The sequence below is a fragment of the Mauremys reevesii genome, linkage group 4 (genome assembly GCF_016161935.1).
Source record: "Mauremys reevesii isolate NIE-2019 linkage group 4, ASM1616193v1, whole genome shotgun sequence".
In the NCBI taxonomy this organism is placed as follows: Eukaryota; Metazoa; Chordata; order Testudines; family Geoemydidae; genus Mauremys; species Mauremys reevesii.
The window spans coordinates 146,655,327-146,674,690 of NC_052626.1; the positions used below are offsets into that span (position 1 = coordinate 146,655,327).

At 41.0% G+C, this 19,364-nt stretch overlaps 1 protein-coding gene across 1 annotated transcript; it reads right to left on the reverse strand.

The window, feature by feature from the left end:
• Nucleotides 1–793: 793 nt before the first annotated feature.
• On the reverse strand, nucleotides 794–16,620 carry LOC120404083 (interferon-induced very large GTPase 1-like). The gene is made up of 7 exons (XM_039536090.1): nucleotides 16,311–16,620; nucleotides 14,942–15,589; nucleotides 14,122–14,272; nucleotides 11,462–11,733; nucleotides 9,747–9,803; nucleotides 7,943–8,014; nucleotides 794–6,788 (listed from the first exon to the last, which is right to left on the reverse strand). The coding sequence occupies exons 1-7, from the start codon at nucleotides 16,603–16,605 to the stop codon at nucleotides 2,071–2,073; spliced, it is 6,213 nt and encodes a 2,070-aa protein (XP_039392024.1). The 5' UTR covers nucleotides 16,606–16,620; the 3' UTR covers nucleotides 794–2,070.
• Nucleotides 16,621–19,364: the final 2,744 nt, after the last annotated feature.

The window sequence follows — 19,364 nt, forward strand, 5'->3', positions numbered from 1 at the left end:
TTCAAATCGAGCCTCCAGTTTCGCAGCTGAAATTTTGCATCCACAATAAATTGTGACCCACAATTTTTTCCACACATGCTTCCACCTGGCTATGTATTGCAGGTGCAAAATTGTGGGTACAATTAACCGAGGAAGCAAATTTGCACCTGCTAAACTGGAGAGTCAGTTGGAAAATCAGTTTAATTATTATAGTTTAGAAGAATCAGAAATACTATGGCCCTCTGGTGGGAAACAGGCTGGCTTACCAGCCCCACACTGCATAGGGCATGTACACCACTTCCCCTGCCTGTTGGAATCTCCTCATTTATAGCCAGTTCTTGTTTGTGGTCTCCGAGTGCCTTCTGCCTGGTGAAGCTGGGGGTGGGGTAAACAACATTTTCCTCACAGTAAATCACAGGGATCAGCGTGTGGTTCGTGCAAAATTAATCAGTTGGACTGAACCACTATGAGTCTGTTGGGAAAGTGACGAAGAAAGAAGATGGCCACTGTATTATAAGGAACATGGAATTAGGCGAGAATGCTTAAATACATGATCAATAAAGGTGAAAAGTCAACATCATGTTGGTGTGGGAAAGGGTAATGCATTATATACTAAGGGTTCTATCCATCTCTCTCATTTTAAATTATCCCCAATCTCCATGAACTGTTCCTCTTGGGAGAATTTTGCTGTAAAAAAATCACATATGAACATTATAATGAATCAACATCCAGTGACTATGAAGCAAAAAATTGTATTAATTTTATTTTGTTTTTTGTATAAGTTGTTGATAAATTTTCAACAGCATTAAGGCAGTATGCATGGCTAGTTTGCTAGTAGAAATTAGTAACTGCTTCTAAAAGTATGCGTAGCACTCCGACCCCTGGATTAATCAACAGCAATGTATTGCAAGAAGAAAATAAAACCCTTTCTGCCCTGTCCCAACACACGTTTTACCAAATTAATAATAATCACAACAATAACTTGCCCTTCTTTAAAGTTTTCCATTAGAGAAATGAACATTATTGAATTAAGCATCATAACCTACAGAGAGGTGGGTCAGATTCATTATCCCTTATTTTACAAATGATGAACTGAGGCATAGGGAGAGGTCGGAGAAGTGACATTACCTAAAGTAACACAGCAGGTCAGTAGCAGAGCTAGGACAGAGCCCAGGAATCACTAATCCCAGTACCTCTGGCCCACTAGCCCACATTCCCGTCTCAGAACTAGGAAGAGAAGCCACGTGTCCTAGTCTTTAGCCATCAACACCATCCATCCCCTGACAGACAGAGAAGAGAGAGTGAGGTGCTGCTCTGTGTCAGGAGCCCCTTCTTGTTAGACCTCCTTTAGAATCCTAGTTCTTTTCATCAGATTATTTTCAGCTCTGGAACCCTAAGCTGCTCTACAACTTAACCTCTAGATGGTGTATTCCACCCGTTACCTTGAGGAGCCTAGTCATCAGGAAACATGGTAATGGGGGAAGTGAGTAGATGGCGTAAGCAAAATGGAGCAAAGATGAGGAGACAGACCACAGGTTGGGGTGAACAGAGTACATGGAATGAAGGGCAGAGGGAGCGCTACAAGTGAGCCATCAATGGCGTGGGATTTGGTAATTTCTGATCATGGTACAGTGTCCCAATTATAACGGGGCCCAGAAATGCAGATAATCCTTTATCTGGAATGACACTACCCAGCTTTTCTAATAAAACAGATTTTGTTGGGCAAAATACCATTATGTAGTATGGTGCAACCTACCCATTGAGTTTAGCTGCATGGGTCAGGGTATTGATACTTGAATTAGTAGGAGAGTTGATCTGTTTTGGGAGTGAATTAATTGGTTATTGGATGTCACCTTGTCTCTGGTGAAATGTATTTGTGGTTTGAGCATTCAAAAGCCTAAGACTTGATTCTCTTACAAATAAAAAAAAAGATTTTCATTCTGAAGTTATGAACGGTGCCTGATAGTGTCATAGATGAAATTACATATTTGTTTGAAGTTGGAGTTTTTCATGTCTCTTTTAAAATCAAAAGAATATTCATTTTCCTGTCTGATCCCATGTATATCCCATTTAAGGAGATTGTCTGCATGTTTATTTCATAGTAAATGCTTCCTTTAGGCTCCCCAGAGCCTGTTCTTTGGTTATTTTTTGCCAGTCTGCTGGGAGATCAGCTGGTTTAGCACCATACTCCTTAGCAAACTGTCGATTAAACTCCTTAAAAACAAATTTCCAGTAATCAGAAGCAGTAATGCTAGGATCTGGCTGAATGCGCCAGTGCGGGTAATATTGATGATAATCTTTAAAAGGATGATCCTTCCAATCTGTGTCTGAATTCCTAAATTTAGTGTTGGAAACCACATCAGAAGAACATAGAGAATAGGTAAGCTTCTCTGTTACCAGATTTTGGTATCTTCCTAGCCCTTGAGGACGATGTACTGATGCAAAGTGCTTTTTATGATCCCCTCCTCCTGCTTCGCAGGGAACTTTACAGAATGGACACTGCTTTCCACAGCCAAACACTCGTTTGAAGATTTCATCCTGGGGCTTCAGTGGCAGCTGGGAGAGCTTTGATTTAATTTCCAAATCTTTCAATTCGGCTAGTATTTGTTGCTGGAGATTAGGAAGGAAGGTTTGAATAAAAGTAGAAAATTGATCTGGATCTGCTGTGTTTTTAAACTGTATTCCCACCAAGCTATCCTTGGAAATGACTAGGTCTTTCTGCAGCACTTTACAAAAGTTGTTTAGAAAGGCTGAGACTGTCGTAACACTTTCATCTTTGGCTTTCTCCAGAGCGTCCTTGACTTTCTTTATTATCGTGGATAGAATTTCTTCCTCCAGAGCTTCCAAATCCTCAGCCTCTCTGTAGTAATCTAATATGTACCTCCATATCCAAGCTTTGACAAACTTTTCATAGTTGATAATGTATTTCACATAGTTGTTGAAGTTCCCATCTTCTAACAACTTCTTCTGCACAGTGAACTGGAAAAAGCTCCGGCTGGCATATTCAATGGACTGTCCGCTGCTGAGAATGTCATTCACGATTTCTAGTCCAAGCCTTTTGCTAACATAATCCATTATGGCAGGTTTGAGACACTGATCACATAAATCCTTGGCTCTATTTTGTCGGGCATCTTTTTCCAAATAGTGGTCTTTAAATATAGAGAAATATTGAGGTTTCAGCTTCTCCAACCGTTGCTGAGGATCATTTTCCTTCAGAAAATCCTCATGCATCTTTTGAAATGCGTGAGCGGCTTCCCCCAAAATGTGAAGCTTCAGATCAACTTCAAAGCAAACAGAAGTCTGCAGTTTTTTCGCTTCCTCCTGTTGAAGTTTCTCATTGATCAAATGCAACAATTCTCTGCAATAGGTTTCATCATAGTCTGCCTTGGAATAGACTCTCTCTTCAATGTAACTATTACATTGGGCCATCAAGGATTGAGCAAGTTTTTCTGTTTTCTGAGACTGTTTTTTTGTAAACCAACGTTTCACAGCGGAGGTCAATGAGAAGTCTAAATATTCATTTCTCATTGTGAAAGAGTTAATTCTATAATTCATCAAGCTTCCTGCTTTTTGTATCTTCTGATTGACAGAACTCCCTCTGTTATCCAGGTCTTTTCTCAGATGGAACTCTATATCTTCATGAATTTCATGTTTCTGTAAACAAACGGGCGATAATTCTGAAAATGTTTCTTTCCACATTTTTTCAAATTCCATTTCCAATTCTTTATTTTCCAGCTTACTTTCTTTTCTCCTGCATTGTTCTAAAAGCATGTCCACTTTCCCTTCAATTACTTTCATGTACTCAGACTGGATATTGGCTATCTTGTGCTGGCCTTTTTTAATGTGGATGGCTTCCTTACATTTCTTAAATGAATAACTTTCCAGCTCAGTCTTCAGGCTCTTTGCACTTCTGATAAAATCTTCCCTGTACTTTTCTATCAGATGCAAATTTGCTGCTCCACTTTCAAAATATTGTTTTAAAAGCTCCAGAATTCTCTGTTCTCCACACTGTAGTTTTTGTTGCATTTCATATTGTGACTTATCAGCTTCTAGTTCATCGGGAGAAAAATTCTGAATTGCAGTTTCTTTTTCAGTTATCCAGAGGTGCATTTCCTTGCGGAAATCCCATTCCCACTCAGAATACTTCACAGACAGCTGGTTATAGGCTTCAGCTATGAGGCTGTTTCTAAAGCTGAAGATGAAGTTCTCATGTTTGACAGCATTCCACAGACTCTTCACCCATTCAATAAACTGTGGAATGTCCTTAGGGGTTCTTTTAAGTGAACGGTTCTTTATGAATTCAAACAGATACCTCTTTAACTCATACACTTTTTCACTGTATCCCATATTCACCGGAGCCATGGGAGGGACTCCATGCCACAGCCCAGGGACGTACCAATTGTGTTTTTCCAGATCATACTCCATGATATCAGAAAATTTTATTTCCTTGTTTAGTTTTTCCATCTTTCCTGCAGCTTTGATCATTTCATTCAGCTGCTCCAGGAGGTGTTTCCTGTCCCTCATGTTTTGTTCATGCGCAGACACATCACTGACGTTCTGATGCACAAACTGGCAGTTTGGCCTATGCCCTATTTTTTCCATTCTGAGAAAGGCATGGACCACAATTTGCAGAACATCCTTCATTTCAGTGGCATTCTCCATGGCCATGTTAACAATGGTTATGTCACTCAGTCCAATCACCAGTGTGGCCAGCTCATTGTCATGTTGATAACTGTCCTCCAGTTTGGCCAATTCAGGGGCTTTCAAGCCTTCTGTGTCTATCACCAGGATGAAATCACAGCCCAGGTCCTTTTTTAAGATCTCTGTAACTTTAATGAGCGTCATGAAGGCTCCTCGCGTACATCGGCCACTGCTCACTGCAAACTGCAGGCCAAACATGGTGTTGAGGAGGGTGGATTTCCCAGTGCTCTGCACTCCCAGCACTGTTAGAACCAGCATTTTGGACCTTCCCTTCAGCTTGGCATGGAGCTGACTCAGAACATCTGTCACCCACTGCAGTGGGATGTTGGATGCATCTCCATCAATCAGCTCAATAGGAAACCCTTCCAGCATCAGGTCAGCTGCTATGCCTGGGAGGTGGGTGAATTGCCTTCCACTTTTTAGAATTTTGCCTTCTTTAACCATTGAGCATTCTGCCTCATAAAACTGACCCAACTCACGCATGAAATGCTCAACCCCTAAAGAAGTGGAAGATATTAATTTATCTAGTTCTGCCAACTGTTTGGGGTCATCTCCTAAAGACTTGCATTTCTCTTTGTATTCAGCCCGTAGTTTAGAAAGATTCCCCCTAGCAATGTGATCCAGCTGAAATTTCATCCATTTCAGGAAATAATGTTTTTCTAATAGAAGTAGATGTTGTATTGCATCAATGAATTTAGTCAAACCATCAGTAAGGTCACATTTATTCTGTTGTTTACGTAATTCCAACATTTTATCTTTCAGCTGAGATTTATATTTCTCAGCAGGGATATCTCCCTGCCTTCTCATTTGGCACATTTCTTTTTCCACTTTAGCCAGGCTTTTCCATAAATCTCCTTGGAGCCTCAGCATTTCTTGTTTGTAATATGCTACATCCTTTATTTCTGTGGTGATTTCTTTAACACAGTTGCTCGCGGTCTGACATTCCACACAGTCTTCATCTATTTGGATTCCTAGTTCACGTGCTGTCACAGCCATGTCTTCTATACCTGTCCTCTTGGGAGAAGAGTTCATTATGCTTTGTATGGTGGACTGCAGCTTTTCCACAAATTTTGCTGTATTTGTGCTGCTATCTTTCATCAGCATATGTGAATTTTTCAATTTCAGCACAGGGGCTAATTTGTTAAGGAATGCCAGAGTTTCACTGGATTTCCCAGCCTGGCGGTTGAGAATGAAGTAGTATTTAGTTGTGGATTCTTTCAAAGATGATAATAGAGTGTACTCTCTTTCAGTGATGTTTTCAGCAAAAATGAACACAGCTGAGGAGACCTCTGTTAAAAAGCTAAACTGCAGCCAGTGAGATTCAATGTCTCCACGTAGATTTGTAACTGCCACAGGTTCTGGGAAAAGATCCAAATTCTTCCTCCCACCAGGGAAAAACCAGGAAATTTCTATCAACCCATCTGCGATTTCTCGAGGGACGTTCCCAGATGACAAATCCTGATGGATAAAGAAATCGTGGTGCTGCTGGGAGGGGCTGAGAACCTCATTGAGGAGTTTGGACTTTGAGAAGCTACAGCTCCCCATCCGTACAAAGGAAATGGTTGGCATTGACGTGAGCACCAGGCTCTCCTCTCGGAAACCTCTGCTCTCTGCCAGGGAGTGCGGCCTCCACTTCCGCACAATGTCCCTCATGGCCCACAGCAGTAGGGTGCACTTGGGGGTTTCGAGGGCAGGTAGCAGCAGAGGGAGGGCAAACTGGCACATGGACATTTTGGACAGGATCTCCTGCTGCAGGAAACTGTCTGAGCAAAGCAGAATGGCACAGAGAAGATCAAGTGGATTCACAGAGACTTTAGTGTCAGAGTCACTAAAAAAGAAAATTTGTTCATCGATACCTTGTTCCTCCTCACCCACCCTGGTTCCTTGATCATGAGGTGACCCACACCTAAAGCTTGTGCTTCTGGCTGTCACATTCAAAGCCATGACCTTCCTCAGGAATTGCCATGGTAAATCTCTTAATTTTCGAGGAGTCTGGTCCTTTAAACTTCCTGAGTTGATTTCCAGGACATCATTCATCCTGAGCTTTCTGCTTTCATACTTCTGTAATTTTAATTTGGAGAGAACTTCTCTGAATGCTTTTCTTCTCTCTGTAGAAAAGTGTTAAAATATGAACATAAATTTCAGAGCCGAAAATATAGGGCTGAATTATCTTATTTGTAAAGGCCACTTGTGCTACCTAGGTGGTGGAAAATGGCCTGAGAGAACCTGTGTAGAATTCCTCCTGAGTCGGAGAACTCTCAACTTGTGGAAAGTTGGCAGAAGTGGCTCCCACCCCCACAAATCCCTAGCACAGGGAGACATAAGTGGTGTTGTGTAGTGGAGCAGTACCATATCTGATTCTCCCCTGGCATGATGTTTATTACAAACCTTGCATCAGTGGCATAAACTAGCATAGGCCCCAGGCTGCTCTAACTTCCACAGGTTCTGGGATGTTGAGGATCAAGGAGATGTAACCCGCTCCCTGCACTGGCCACTCCTCACTACCTCTGAGTTGCAGTGGGATGCAGTGGAGAAACAGGGTCGTTGTGTTTTTTGTGATATTGTTTGGCAATTGTTGATTGTGACACTAGGGTAGTGATGCAAAGCTGTAATTAGAGGATGGCAATACATAGAAGTGACAGATACATCAAGGAGCTACAAATCTCATGGACTTCAATAATTATTTAGATTGCTCTGTATTCTTAGTTTTCCCTCCGTTAGTATGTTGCTGTTAACAGTCAATGATGGACATCAGTGTAGGATTTTTTTAAATCTTGCCCATGTTCCCAACCTTTTTTCATTCCTCTCCTATAAAAATGATTTATAGGGACATACAGACAACTGCAGCCTCACCTCAGGACAAATCCATGTCTTCCATGATACAATGTGCTCTCTGCTTTGGAGAGTCGGGGGTCATAATACCACTCACAAACCAGGCCTTCTCATAGCTCACTGCTATATGCAGCTGCCTTTGTGCCTTCTAGTCTGATAATATGTACAGTGTGTTACTAACATATCTATCCTGTCTAGAGATTTATACAGTACCCCTCACAGTGGTATCTGGGGACTCCTGCATCTGCTACATCATTAATCCTGGGTTTTTAAATGAAAATGTTCTAAACTACTAAGGATTAATGCTTAGTGTTTTTGTATTGATTATATTAGCTAAAATATTCAACGCCATCATAAATCTAATAGTATTGTTAACTAATGAGATGCAATATTAATGACACATGCACATGGAAAATTATATGAGGACTACCTTCGGGAAGGTCTTTTTGCTTTTGTTCTGGGTCTTGCTGAATAGCAACTTCTTGCTCCTGAATTAAAGAATCTAGGAAGAAATCCAAAGGAAAATATATTATCGCCATTTAATTACTAAGTCTCTCTCTATATTGAGTAGCAGAAAAAACCACTGCTGAATGTCCTGAGTGCAGAGGTTGTCAATGTATCAAGGACCATCAGGCAAGAAATAAACAATTTCATCAACACTCTACTAGAAGGAGATGATCTGAGGATTTGTATTTATCAGACCTTCCTTAGGGGAAAGGTGGGAAGGTGATCTGGGAATTTCCTCTTTTGTGACTTAAATTTGACTGCATAAAACCTTTGTTGTTTGTTTTTTTTTGTTTTGCTTACAGTAATTTAGAAATGAGGATTGGACTATAAAAACATTACTCCAAAATTTGGACTTAAAAGGTCCATGGATGTTGGCTCTATATCCAGTTGCAGTTCAACTGGCTTGCCTCTTCTAACACTGACCTAATACTAAAAAGAACAGGAGTACTTGTGGCACCGTAGAGACTAACAAATTTATTTGAGCATAAGCATCTGATGAAGTGGGCTGGGCTGTAGCCCGCGAAAGCTTATGCTCAAATAAATTTGTTAGCCTCTAAGGTGCCACAAGTCCTCCTGTTCTTTTTGTGGATACAGACTAACATGGCTGCTACTCTGAAACCTGACCTAATACTGTTATACTCAATTGTACAGAGATTGAACTGGAGGAAATAGTCTTGTACAATTTGCAAAGAGGAATTGACGACTGAAAATCTGAACATGCAGTGAGGAAAAACATGCCGGGAAGAAAGATGGAAATCTACTAATTTCTAAAACTTTTTGTGCTACTACCAGAAAAAATACGATTTTAACCAAAATATTTCACAGATTCAATGCTCAAATTAAACATACAGAAATTAGTTGGCATTGTTAGGATAATAACCTCAGATTCCCTACAAAGTATGGTCCTGAACTGACAATCATAGTATTACCATATTGCTAATAATTTTGCTTTGAGTCACTTCTCTCTCTCAGTGAAAATAACCAGAGAACTACTGTAACAGTGAGGAAAATACCACAGTAGCTTTCAAATTCTCAAGTGTTTCTCTTATTTAGCACTTTTTGAGTGGAACCTATGACCCTTCTTTCCCCCAAATTTAATGTGCCCTACTAGGGCAAAAAAGTCAATTTGTAAACCCACCTCTGCCTCTAAAAACTGTTCTGCTGCTGCGGTGGCTGACAGACAGCTCCCCACTCAGCAACTGGCTAAATATATTTTCTCAATTATTATATTTATTATTTGTATTGCAGTAGCACCTAGGATCCTTGTCTATAATTGGGGCCCCTATCTATTAGCACAGTGACTGATCCAGGCTCCCACCGAAGCCAGTGGAAAGGCTCCTATAGATTTCAATGGGATATGGATAACGCCCTTTATGAAACAGTGGCTGGAATATATTTTTCTTCCCGTGTTATAACATTCAGAGAATTATATCAATAAATAGTAATACACCTCTACCTCGATATAACGCTGCCTCGGGAGCCAAAAAATCTTACCGCATTATAGGTGAAACTGCATTGTATCGAACTTGCTTTGATCCACTGGAGTGCGCAGCTCCCCCCCATTGCTTTACCACATTATATCTGAATTCGTGTTATATCAGGTCACATTATATCAAGGTAGAGGTGTATCTAGTAAAATTGTCAAAACTAGTTCCAAAGCTAGTTGCCATTATCATTTACAATAATATGATATAGTAGCCAGCAGGAAGGGTTGTAAGAGGCAATACCTTTAGGAAGATCTTTCTCTACCAGCTCTGGTACTTGCGGGGTGTCAGCTTTCTCCTCTGGAATAATACAATTTGGCAAGGGAGCCAAGAGGAAAACATTAAGTGAAATTCTCTCTTCTACAGGTTCTTATACCACACTCATCACAGAAGTATCTCAGCATCTTCCAGCAATGCATTAAGCAGCATGATGCACCTCTGTCAATTGGTTGTTCTCTCAGCCTATCCCCAGAAGTGTGAGCAAGGGTGTGTGTTGTTTTGGATTTTTAAAAAGAAATATATGTTAGAGAGCGCAAGGCCAATGAAAGACACCTTGCACTTTGGCCAGAAGTTGGTCAGGTTTGTGATGGTCCTTAGTTCCTGGGGGAGTTAATTCCACAGTCTTGGGTCAGCCCCTAAAAAAGCTCTGTTCCAGTTTAATTAAATCTGTCATTAAATAGAAAAATAAGGTTACTCTGCTTCCGTTTTCAAAGAAATGAGATATGGAGTTCTTTTACTCTGAGGATTACACACTTTTTCTAGGTTATGTGAGATGGACATAAGGGTCTGCGATTTGGCTAAATTCCCTTAAAAAAACACTGAGGTTGTCCTAAGGGCAGACTCTCCAAGCATCTCCCTGTTCTACTAAGAACAGAAATATTCAGAGACAAATTGACAGGAGGGGCTGCTGGTGTTGGGTTATTTTGGTGTTGATATCAGAGTGCTTTCTGCCATAGGATTTGGTATAAATCCTATTAACGGAGCCATGATGCATAAATCCTCTGACAGTGAAGTGGGAAGATAGCACCTTTCTCTCTGCAAGGTGCAAAACGTTAGAGTACAGAGAATGGAGGCAGTGAGAGGTATGAGATCTATACACTCAGAAGCTCTCATAAAACTTTTTTAACAAGGTCTGAGCTGTGTTTCTAGGATTGAGTTAAAACTGGCAGAATGACAGATTATGATGGTCTTCTCAATTAATTCTCCATCAGAAGATAATGTTGTTTATCAAATATGTTCTCTTTCGGCCTGTCTACACTATAGATATTTACTGAATCTGAATCCATCTTCTAAAATGGCTTATTCCATGTGCAATTCATATCTACACACAATAGGGTTAATGTATGGTTCCTCACTGTGTGGACGGTCTGCTTGTGAGCTGGGTTGAAAACAACTGAGAGACTGCTGAACTCGAATTAATATGCAAATTGGATACAATTAACTTAGGTTTAAACAGAGACTGGGAATGGTTGGGTCATTACACTAACTGAATCTATTTCCCTATGTTAAGTTCTCCTCACACCTTCTATGGGTCATCTCAATTATCACTGCAAAGGTTTTTTTTTCTCCTGCTGACGATAGCTCATCTCGATTGGACTCTTCCAGTTGGTATGCATACTTCCACCTTTTCATGTTCTCTGTATGTATAAATATCTCTGTCTGTGTGTTCCATTCTATGCATCTGAAGAAGTGAGCTATAGCCCACGAAAGCTTATGCTGAAATCAATTTGTTAGTCTCTAAGGTGCCACAAGTACTCCTGTTCTTTTAACTGATAGAGTGTAGCCAGGACTTAACATTGTTCCTTTGCTGTATAGACATTTATATTATAATATATATTTCTTAATATAGATCTCTAATTGGAAATGTGGACATATTCAATTTTATGGCTATCCCATTCTTTCCTTATGAAAAATAAAATACAACTCATCATAGCTTAAATATAAATCCTGATCTATACCTGGAAATACAATTTCTAAACACTCCAGAAATTGCTGGCAGGCTGATTCCCCCTTTTTCTGTATCAGAATCAACAATTTTCTTATTTTCTTCTTGGGATCCTCCTCTGTTTTATCCAAGGTATTGTATTCCTCCTCTGTGACAATGGACTGGGAGAGTAATTCATCCAAGATGAGTTCTAGGTCTTTTTGAAAAATTTCAATTAACTTTTTTCTTTTGTTGCGTATAATCTCTGAGGGTTTTTCACCAGCAGATTTTTCTAAATCACAAATCCTAGGGCAGAAAAGATTTTTTTTTTTAATATAAAGAACAAGGAACAGGATTTTTGAAGCAGCTATGGTTAGCTTTAATATACGTCATCTTGTAGCATTCTTGGAACATTAGCAGGTAATCTGCAAGTTAAACAATTTGAGATGTAGAATAAACACGTTTTCTCCTAAAACGTTTGAGCTGAAAATTGTCACTTCAATTGAAATTTTCCTGTTCTTCAAGTCTGAAAATAAAAGTTGACTTTTTTCTCTGAAATCATGGGGAAAACGCTTTCACTTTTTACTGTTCTTCCACTTTTGTCCATTTGGAATTTTTTTTTAAATTAAGATAAAATAGAATTTTTTTTCACCCAAACAAAACAAAAAGGTTCATGACAAATTTAAAATACTAATAACAAGGAGTCCAGTGGCACCTCAAAGGCTAACATTTATTTGGGCATAAAGCTTTCGTGGGTAAAAAAACCTCACTTTTCATATAAGGTTTTTTTACCCACGAAAGCTTATGCCCAAATAAATCTGTTAGTCTTTAAGGTGCCACCGATCTCCTTGTTGTTTTTGTGGATACAGACTAACACGGGCTACCCCCAATACTTAAAATACTAAAAATCTTTTGTTGTTCTCCCCACCATGCAACATGTTCATTTCAACCAGCTGTGCTTTTGAACAGAATACTTCTGTGCTAGTTGCTCTATCTAGTGTTCAAGGCTTGTATTACGCCATCATAACTGCTATATATTTAAAAGCCAATGATCCATATTTTGTAGATAATCCCTGCTCCAAAAAGCTTTCAGTTTATTTTGGGGTATTGTACAATATATACGTGACAATACGCATATATTGTCAGTTGTAAACAAGTAGGTACTATATTTTGTATCTTGTCTTTTATAGGAACTGTATTACAGTTTTAAATACTGTTATAAAACTATAAAGTTAATATAAAGAAAACAGGGGATCATAGAATTGAAATGTTTAGAAAGGGGAGAAAACAGAGATTTTTTCAGATAAGATCTTAAAATAGGCGAAACCTTGATGAGGTAGAAAGTTGCTGGGTGTTCCAGATGGCAGGGACTTGCACAGAGAGAGGCTCTTGCACCACTATGCCGTGATTATGGCTGCTGCTAGATGCACAAAAGGATGTAGAGGAAGACAGAAGTTTGAAACATATGGATGGCGGTTCTGAAATGGAACCTGAAATAAACAAGGTGGCAACGGAACTGTCTGGGAATGAGAATAAGTTGGACATAGATCTGTGGACATTTGAGAAGTCAGTAGGGGCATCAGGCACACTCTATGGAGGAGTCCAGGGAGGTGAGATTATAGGAGTGAACAGCCATTGCCCAGGCCAGAGGAGATGGACAACTAGATGGGAATCTCAACAAAGGAGGAATCTTAGGGAGGCCATAGGGGGAGTGTCAGTATCCCAAAGTAGAAAAGATGGTGGCCTCTCTGGGACCTTATAGAGCAAGGAGCTGGGACTCAGACCAGTCATTGTTGAGGAAGCTGCAAAAGTGTAGGCAACAAAAAATAAGAGGCTTTGTTCACATGCCTGGTTTAAATCCTGGGTGCATCATACAACTTGGAACGAAGTGAAAACCAGGTTTTGTATGGAAAGGTTTGTTCAGCTGTAATGTTGATCCCATTGACTGTCTAGTAAATATTTTACATAGGGCTGCTGGGGCCACACAAATGTGTTGACTCATTGGTACCCAATGTTACTTGTACAGAAAGCAAAATGGTGTCAAAATAGGATATAACTTTTGAATCACTATGGGCCAATTCCTCTGCCTAGTGCACAGGTCTAGCAAATGGGCTGTGGTGGTCTGGGCAATGGGAGCCTTCTACAGACTGATTCAGGCCACCAGTAGACCCCAGAGCAGCTGCATCCCTCTGTCCAATGTAGCAGATCTCTGTTGCTGCACCAACCCTATCTCTACCCATGGAGTACTAATCCACAGCATGTGAGGATTGCAGACCTCCTGTTGAGTGATCTTACCACATCCTTCCCCTGCACAGTAGAACTACACCTCCTCTGTTATATGAAGGGCCTTCTACGGCTCTTTCTCAGGTTGGAGGACTTGGCTGTATAAGAACGTATACATTGGTGGCACTATAATTGGGGCTGACAAAGCACGTGGATTTTCAGATTCAAATTCTGCTCATTCACATCCTTGTGAATCCAGAAAAACTTCCCTGGCATAACCATGGATTTACTCTGGTGTGACTGAGATCAGAATCTGGTCCTAGCCACACTGACATCAGGGGTATTTTTCTGGATTTACACAGGGCTGACTGATACCAGAATTCAAGTCTACTACAGAGATTTTCACAGTAGTGCAGGAAATCTAGAAATAGTCTCTAATCACAGCTCATTATAACTTTTCAGAGACATTACCCTTTGACTGGTGTTCTTGATGGAGTGGCTCCCTCTGGTTCCTTCTCAATAGTCCTCGCTGCCAATAGGTCATCAGCTGGTGCTGACTCCGGCATGTTTCTCTGGTTCCAAGGTCCGGTAAGTTCATTTGGGGTTTGTAGGAACAATTGCTCTGGTTCCAGAAAGTAAAAGGTTACATTTCAGAAAGACAGTTTATTAATCTTAAAGATTCCCAACATATCCTCACAAAAGCCTTTTTAAAACCTACACAAAAGCCTATAATCTATGACCTCTCTAAGGTCAGGTATTTATAATGATCTTGTTGCTTCTAGTCCAATTAACATTAATCAGAGGAGAATAGGGCATGACATGCGTTAGTTACAGCAGGTTTATTTATAACAGAAAATATGAGATTCACAAGCATGTCCCAGTTAGAACTTCACTTAACATTGTAGGTGTTTGCTAGCCCATTGTGTGTGTTGACCGACTGTACCTAATACTGCTGAGTTTCTTTCCTTGTCTAATTTGTAAGCTTCTGTCTGGTAAAACCATAGTGCTGAATCTCATACAGTATGTGTTCGTATGATGGGTGAAAAAGGGAATGTGTTGTCACAGACTAAAGGATTCTAAAGGTGCTGCTTTTGGAAAGTCTCTCACCATTGTATCTGCAGATATAGTGTAATACCATGCAGACAGGGTGGATGACACTTAAATGTTTCGTAAATGTGGTAGGTCCCAACCCCGACTGCCTTATTCTGGCTAAACCTCATTGATTTCATTGGGAGCTTTGGCAGGGCATAAGGCCTAAAGGTTAAATCCCAAAATTTGAGGATAAATATACCTTCAGAATTCTCTTTCTCTAAAGTCGGGGGGACTTCTGGGCTTTTCACTCCTTTCCCTTTCTCTGAGGTTGCAGAAGTTTCTAGGATCTCAGATTCCTTCTCCTTTCCTGAGGATGCAGTAGCTTCTGGGCTCTCAGCTCTATTTCCTTTTGCTGAAGATATGGTGACTTCTGGGCTCTTGGCTCCATTTCCTTTCTCTGAGGATGTGTCAGTTTCTGGGCTCTCGGCTCTGTTCCCTTTCTCTGGGGATCTGTCGGGTTCTGGGCTCTCGGCTCCGTTCCCTTTCTCTGGGGATGTGTCGGGTTCTGGGCTCTCGGCTCCGTTCCCTTTCTCTGGGGATGTGTCGGGTTCTGGGCTCTCGGCTCCGTTCCCTTTCTCTGGGGATGTGTCGGGTTCTGGGCTCTCGGCTCTGTTCCCTTTCTCTGGGGATGTGTCGGGTTCTGGGCTCTCGGCTCTGCTCCCTTTCTCTGGGGATGTGTTGGGTTCTGGGTTCTTGGGTCCGTTCCTTTTCTCTGAGGGTTCAGGGGCTTCTGGGCTCTCAGGAAGATTCTTTTTCACTGACGATACAACCATTTCTGGATCTTCTGGTCCATTCTTTTTCTCTGAGAACATTGCAGCTTCTGGATTCTCAGTTCCATTATTGGGATCTAAAGATTCAAAAAACAATATCAGATAAAATCGTATTCAGATTCTTCAAGATTCTTGATATTTTGGTATTCTTGACACTAGACTCCAATTTTCCTTCCTTCCAAAATTACATCAGAATGTTTGGAGATAGCACACATCAATAGTAACACAACATAAGTGCAAAGAAGAGATAATATAATATAATTTCTAGAAAGTTCTGAGAGTCATGGGCAGATGAGATGTGATATACTTTTATATCAAATGAGCACGTTGCTTTGATATAGATATATTCTGCAATTATCCACTGGGGTTTTTTTTTAAATGAAAAAGGTAATTTACTCTATAGACCCAGGAATGAAACCCTTAAAAGAAATAAACTAGGCTAACAGGATTTATTAAAGGGTTTTTAAAAAAAATTAAAGCATCGGACTCCTGAGATCCTAGGAGATCAAATTCTGCCTAGGTTACAAGTGAAAATGAGTCTAGTAACCTGATCCCATCCTGCTCCATTGTAAAAGATTAGACAAAGATATAGTAGCTAGAGTGATGGATATGAAAGGCTGTTTGGAAGATGACTTTCTCTCTTAAATTATACAGGATGGTTCAAAAACTCTATAGAAAGGTGTTCATTCTGTATGAAATTCTAGAAGATTTTTCTTTAAGAGGAGGATCATTCTTTAGAGATAATCTGAAATATTATTTGATCTTAAAAAAATCCACTAGAAAGAAAATTTTACTCACCATCTTCTACATACTCAGAAATTGGTTCTAAGCCTGGAAATGTGTGTTGCAGGTTTTCCATACAATCTAGAAATTGCTCATGGGCCAATTCTCCCTTTTTGAGTACTGTTTCAATCAGTGTCTCTATTAGCTTCTGTGGATCGTTTATTTGACTCAGTGTGAAGTACTCTCTCTCCGTAATCAGGAGATGGGCATCTACCGCACTCAAGACAGCCTCTGGATCTGTTTGAAGAACAGCTGTTAGTTTTCTTTGGGCCTTTCGTATAATCTCTGAAGGCTTCTCATTGGCAGCCATTGCTTCCACATCACAAGAGCTGGAATCAAACAATAACCACAAAAGATCATTACAAAAAAAGCATTCTAAGACAGATCACATGCAGAAATTGATCTTTACAAAGGTGAAAAAGTCCTTTTTTTTTTAATTAAAGCTTTCATTCTGGAGAGTTTGTAAATGGCACAAAGATACGGTTTTGATTCTGAAGGTCCAGGATTAGTTTGCACTGATGACTGTGGTGTCTGCATGTATGGTTATTTACAAATGACAGCCCAGCTAGTAGGTGAACTCCTCTGGTTGTCAGACACTTGGCATGAGCTTTATCTTAGGAGTACACTTAACATTTAGATTGGCATAGCTATGCTGACATAATCCCTGATGTAGATGCAGCTAGGCAAATGTAAGAATGCTTCGTTGATCTAGTTACCATTGCTAGGGAGGTGGATTTTCTATAGCAATGGAAAAAACCCTTCTGCCACTGTCGGCTGCATCTACACTGTGGGGTTATTGTGGCATAGCTATGGCGTTACTATGGCATAGCTATGGCATCACTGTTCTCATAGTGTAGATGTGGCCTAACTTGGGGGATTTGTAGGTAAAATACCTTGTAAGCATGGGTGATCATGCGCTCTCTAGTGGCGGCTTCAACAAAGCTAAGAGTCTGTTATAGTTAACAGTTCCTTTAGCTTAAAGAGTAGAATGCAGAAAGTGCCAGGTTTGATTCCCACTGATGAATGTGGTCTCTGTAAGTATGTCTACACTGTGATAGAAAAACTGCAGCTGGCCTGGGTCAGCTGACTCAAGCTTACAAGGCTCACACTCTGGGGCTGAAAAACTGCTATGTAGACAATCAGGCTCAGGCAGGAGTCTGAGCTCTAGGACCCTGCAAGGTGGGAGGATCCTAGAGCTCCAGCTTGAGCCTGAACATCTACACAGCATTTTTTCACCCCACATCCCAAGCCCTGTGAACCCAAGTCAGCTAACCCAGGCCAGCTGTGGCCGTGCCACAAGTCTTTTATCCCTGTGTAAACGTACCTCGTATGTATGAAGCCATGGCCCCTTACCCAGAGATGAATGAACTAGAGGCTGTTGATCAAATGTTGTCCTCTGAAACAGGTGTAAGTAGGTCTAAGGGTACGTCCATACTACCCGCCCAGGTCAGCGGGTAGCGATCGGCTTCTCAGAGTTCAATATATCGCGTCTCATCTAGACATGATATATCGAACTCCGAACACGCTCCCGTCGACTCCGGAACTCCACCACCGCGAACGGCGGTGGCGGAGTCGACGGGGGAGCCGCGGACTTCGATCCCGCGGCGTCTGGACGGGTAAGTAGTTCGAACTAAGGTAGTTCGCGTACCTTAGTTCGACCCCCCCCCCCAGTGTAGACCAGGCCTAAGAGAGCCTTGTGTATAACAGGAGCCAACTTACACCACCTTACATATCACCTCTGAATTTGGCCAAGGGTCACCGCAACCAAGAATTTACAATCCTAGAGTTCGATTGTGCCCTTGTCCTGCTTTACCTCTTCTCTCTAAATACTCCCCCCTATAAGCAGCGGCACTATATGTACACAAGTTACGTAACTATACTAGCTTGTTCCTTACATAAGTTAGTAGATAAGTAACGTATATAACGAATCCCTACCATGCTAACTGTGAATTGTATATTTGGTTTCAGTATTTGTAATTCAAAACTCATGCTGTCTGGGCTAGCCATTCAAATAGAAATAATACGATGTTAGTTATATAACTAACTAACAGAGTGGGAATGGGGAAATGTACAATTCCTATCTTGCTTTTAGTGAATAGCTGAGTTAAAACACTTGCTTTTCACAAGAATTGGTGCCAGCAAAATGTCGCCACTAGAATATTCACAGAAAACTGAGAACTTTGCAGATACAGTCAAATCAAAATCCACATGACTATTGAAAGAAAACATTTCCCAATAATGGACTTGAATCTCCTCTCACATTTGTACAATTGCCTGATTCAAAGATCAGTCTCAATCTAATCTAGTAACCCTTGAGCTGGAACTCTTAGGGATTTGGTTCAGAGGGAGGAGGTCTGCACAAACAGAGACAAGAATGTGCCAGTGCTGGAGATTTCCATGGCAATAACACCCAAATCTGTCATAACATATAATTTTTTTTTAAGTTGACCCTCGTCACTCTCACAACCTAGTCCAGTTCTGCCTTCTGACTGGACACCAGCCTGTTGTGATGGGATCCCCTGTGCTGCTAAGCTGTCTTGGTTTGAGCAGTGATTGTTTGCTGTCCTAGCTCTGGGTTACTCCCCAGTGCAGATCCTGTGTCTGACAGCCCTCTTGGCAATGGGACCCTGCAGTCTGAATATCTAGATCCCAAAACCACTGCCACAGCCCTCCCAAGCTACCCAGTTGCTTAAACACATTGGCTGCATGAGCTCCGGTTTCCTAGTTGCACGCTTCAGGGACAACATGACAGAAAAGCAAGGGAAACAGGCTCAGCAAAGGAATTTCTTAAACACACACACACAATTTGATTCATAAAATGCACAAAACAAATACAGATCTATAGAAAACAACAAACTCCTGGCCCCCTGCCCCCCAGTCTAGTCTCACTCCTTTGTGATCCTCTGGGGTTTATCCAAGGCTTTAGCTAAGATCCATCCTGCCTTCACCCCTCTTTCTGGGGGTAAACTACAGCTGTCCCATGGGGCCATGTTCTGAGGCGGGAGGAAGGTCCAATCTCCCCCACCCCCTTTGCTGTGAAGACAGCCCATTCAGAGGCAAAGGAAAAGG

Coding starts and splice junctions, on each gene's coding strand:
- LOC120404083 (XM_039536090.1), bottom strand. CDS start 16,605: ATGGCTGCCAATGAGAAGCCTTCAGAGATTATACGAAAGGCCCAAAGA. Junction 14,273..14,941: donor AGAGAAAGAGAATTCTGAAG/GTATATTTATCC, acceptor TTCTGGAACCAG/AGCAATTGTTCCTACAAACC. Junction 6,789..7,942: donor GCAAAAAGACCTTCCCGAAG/GTAGTCCTCATA, acceptor ACTTTTCTACAG/AGAGAAGAAAAGCATTCAGA.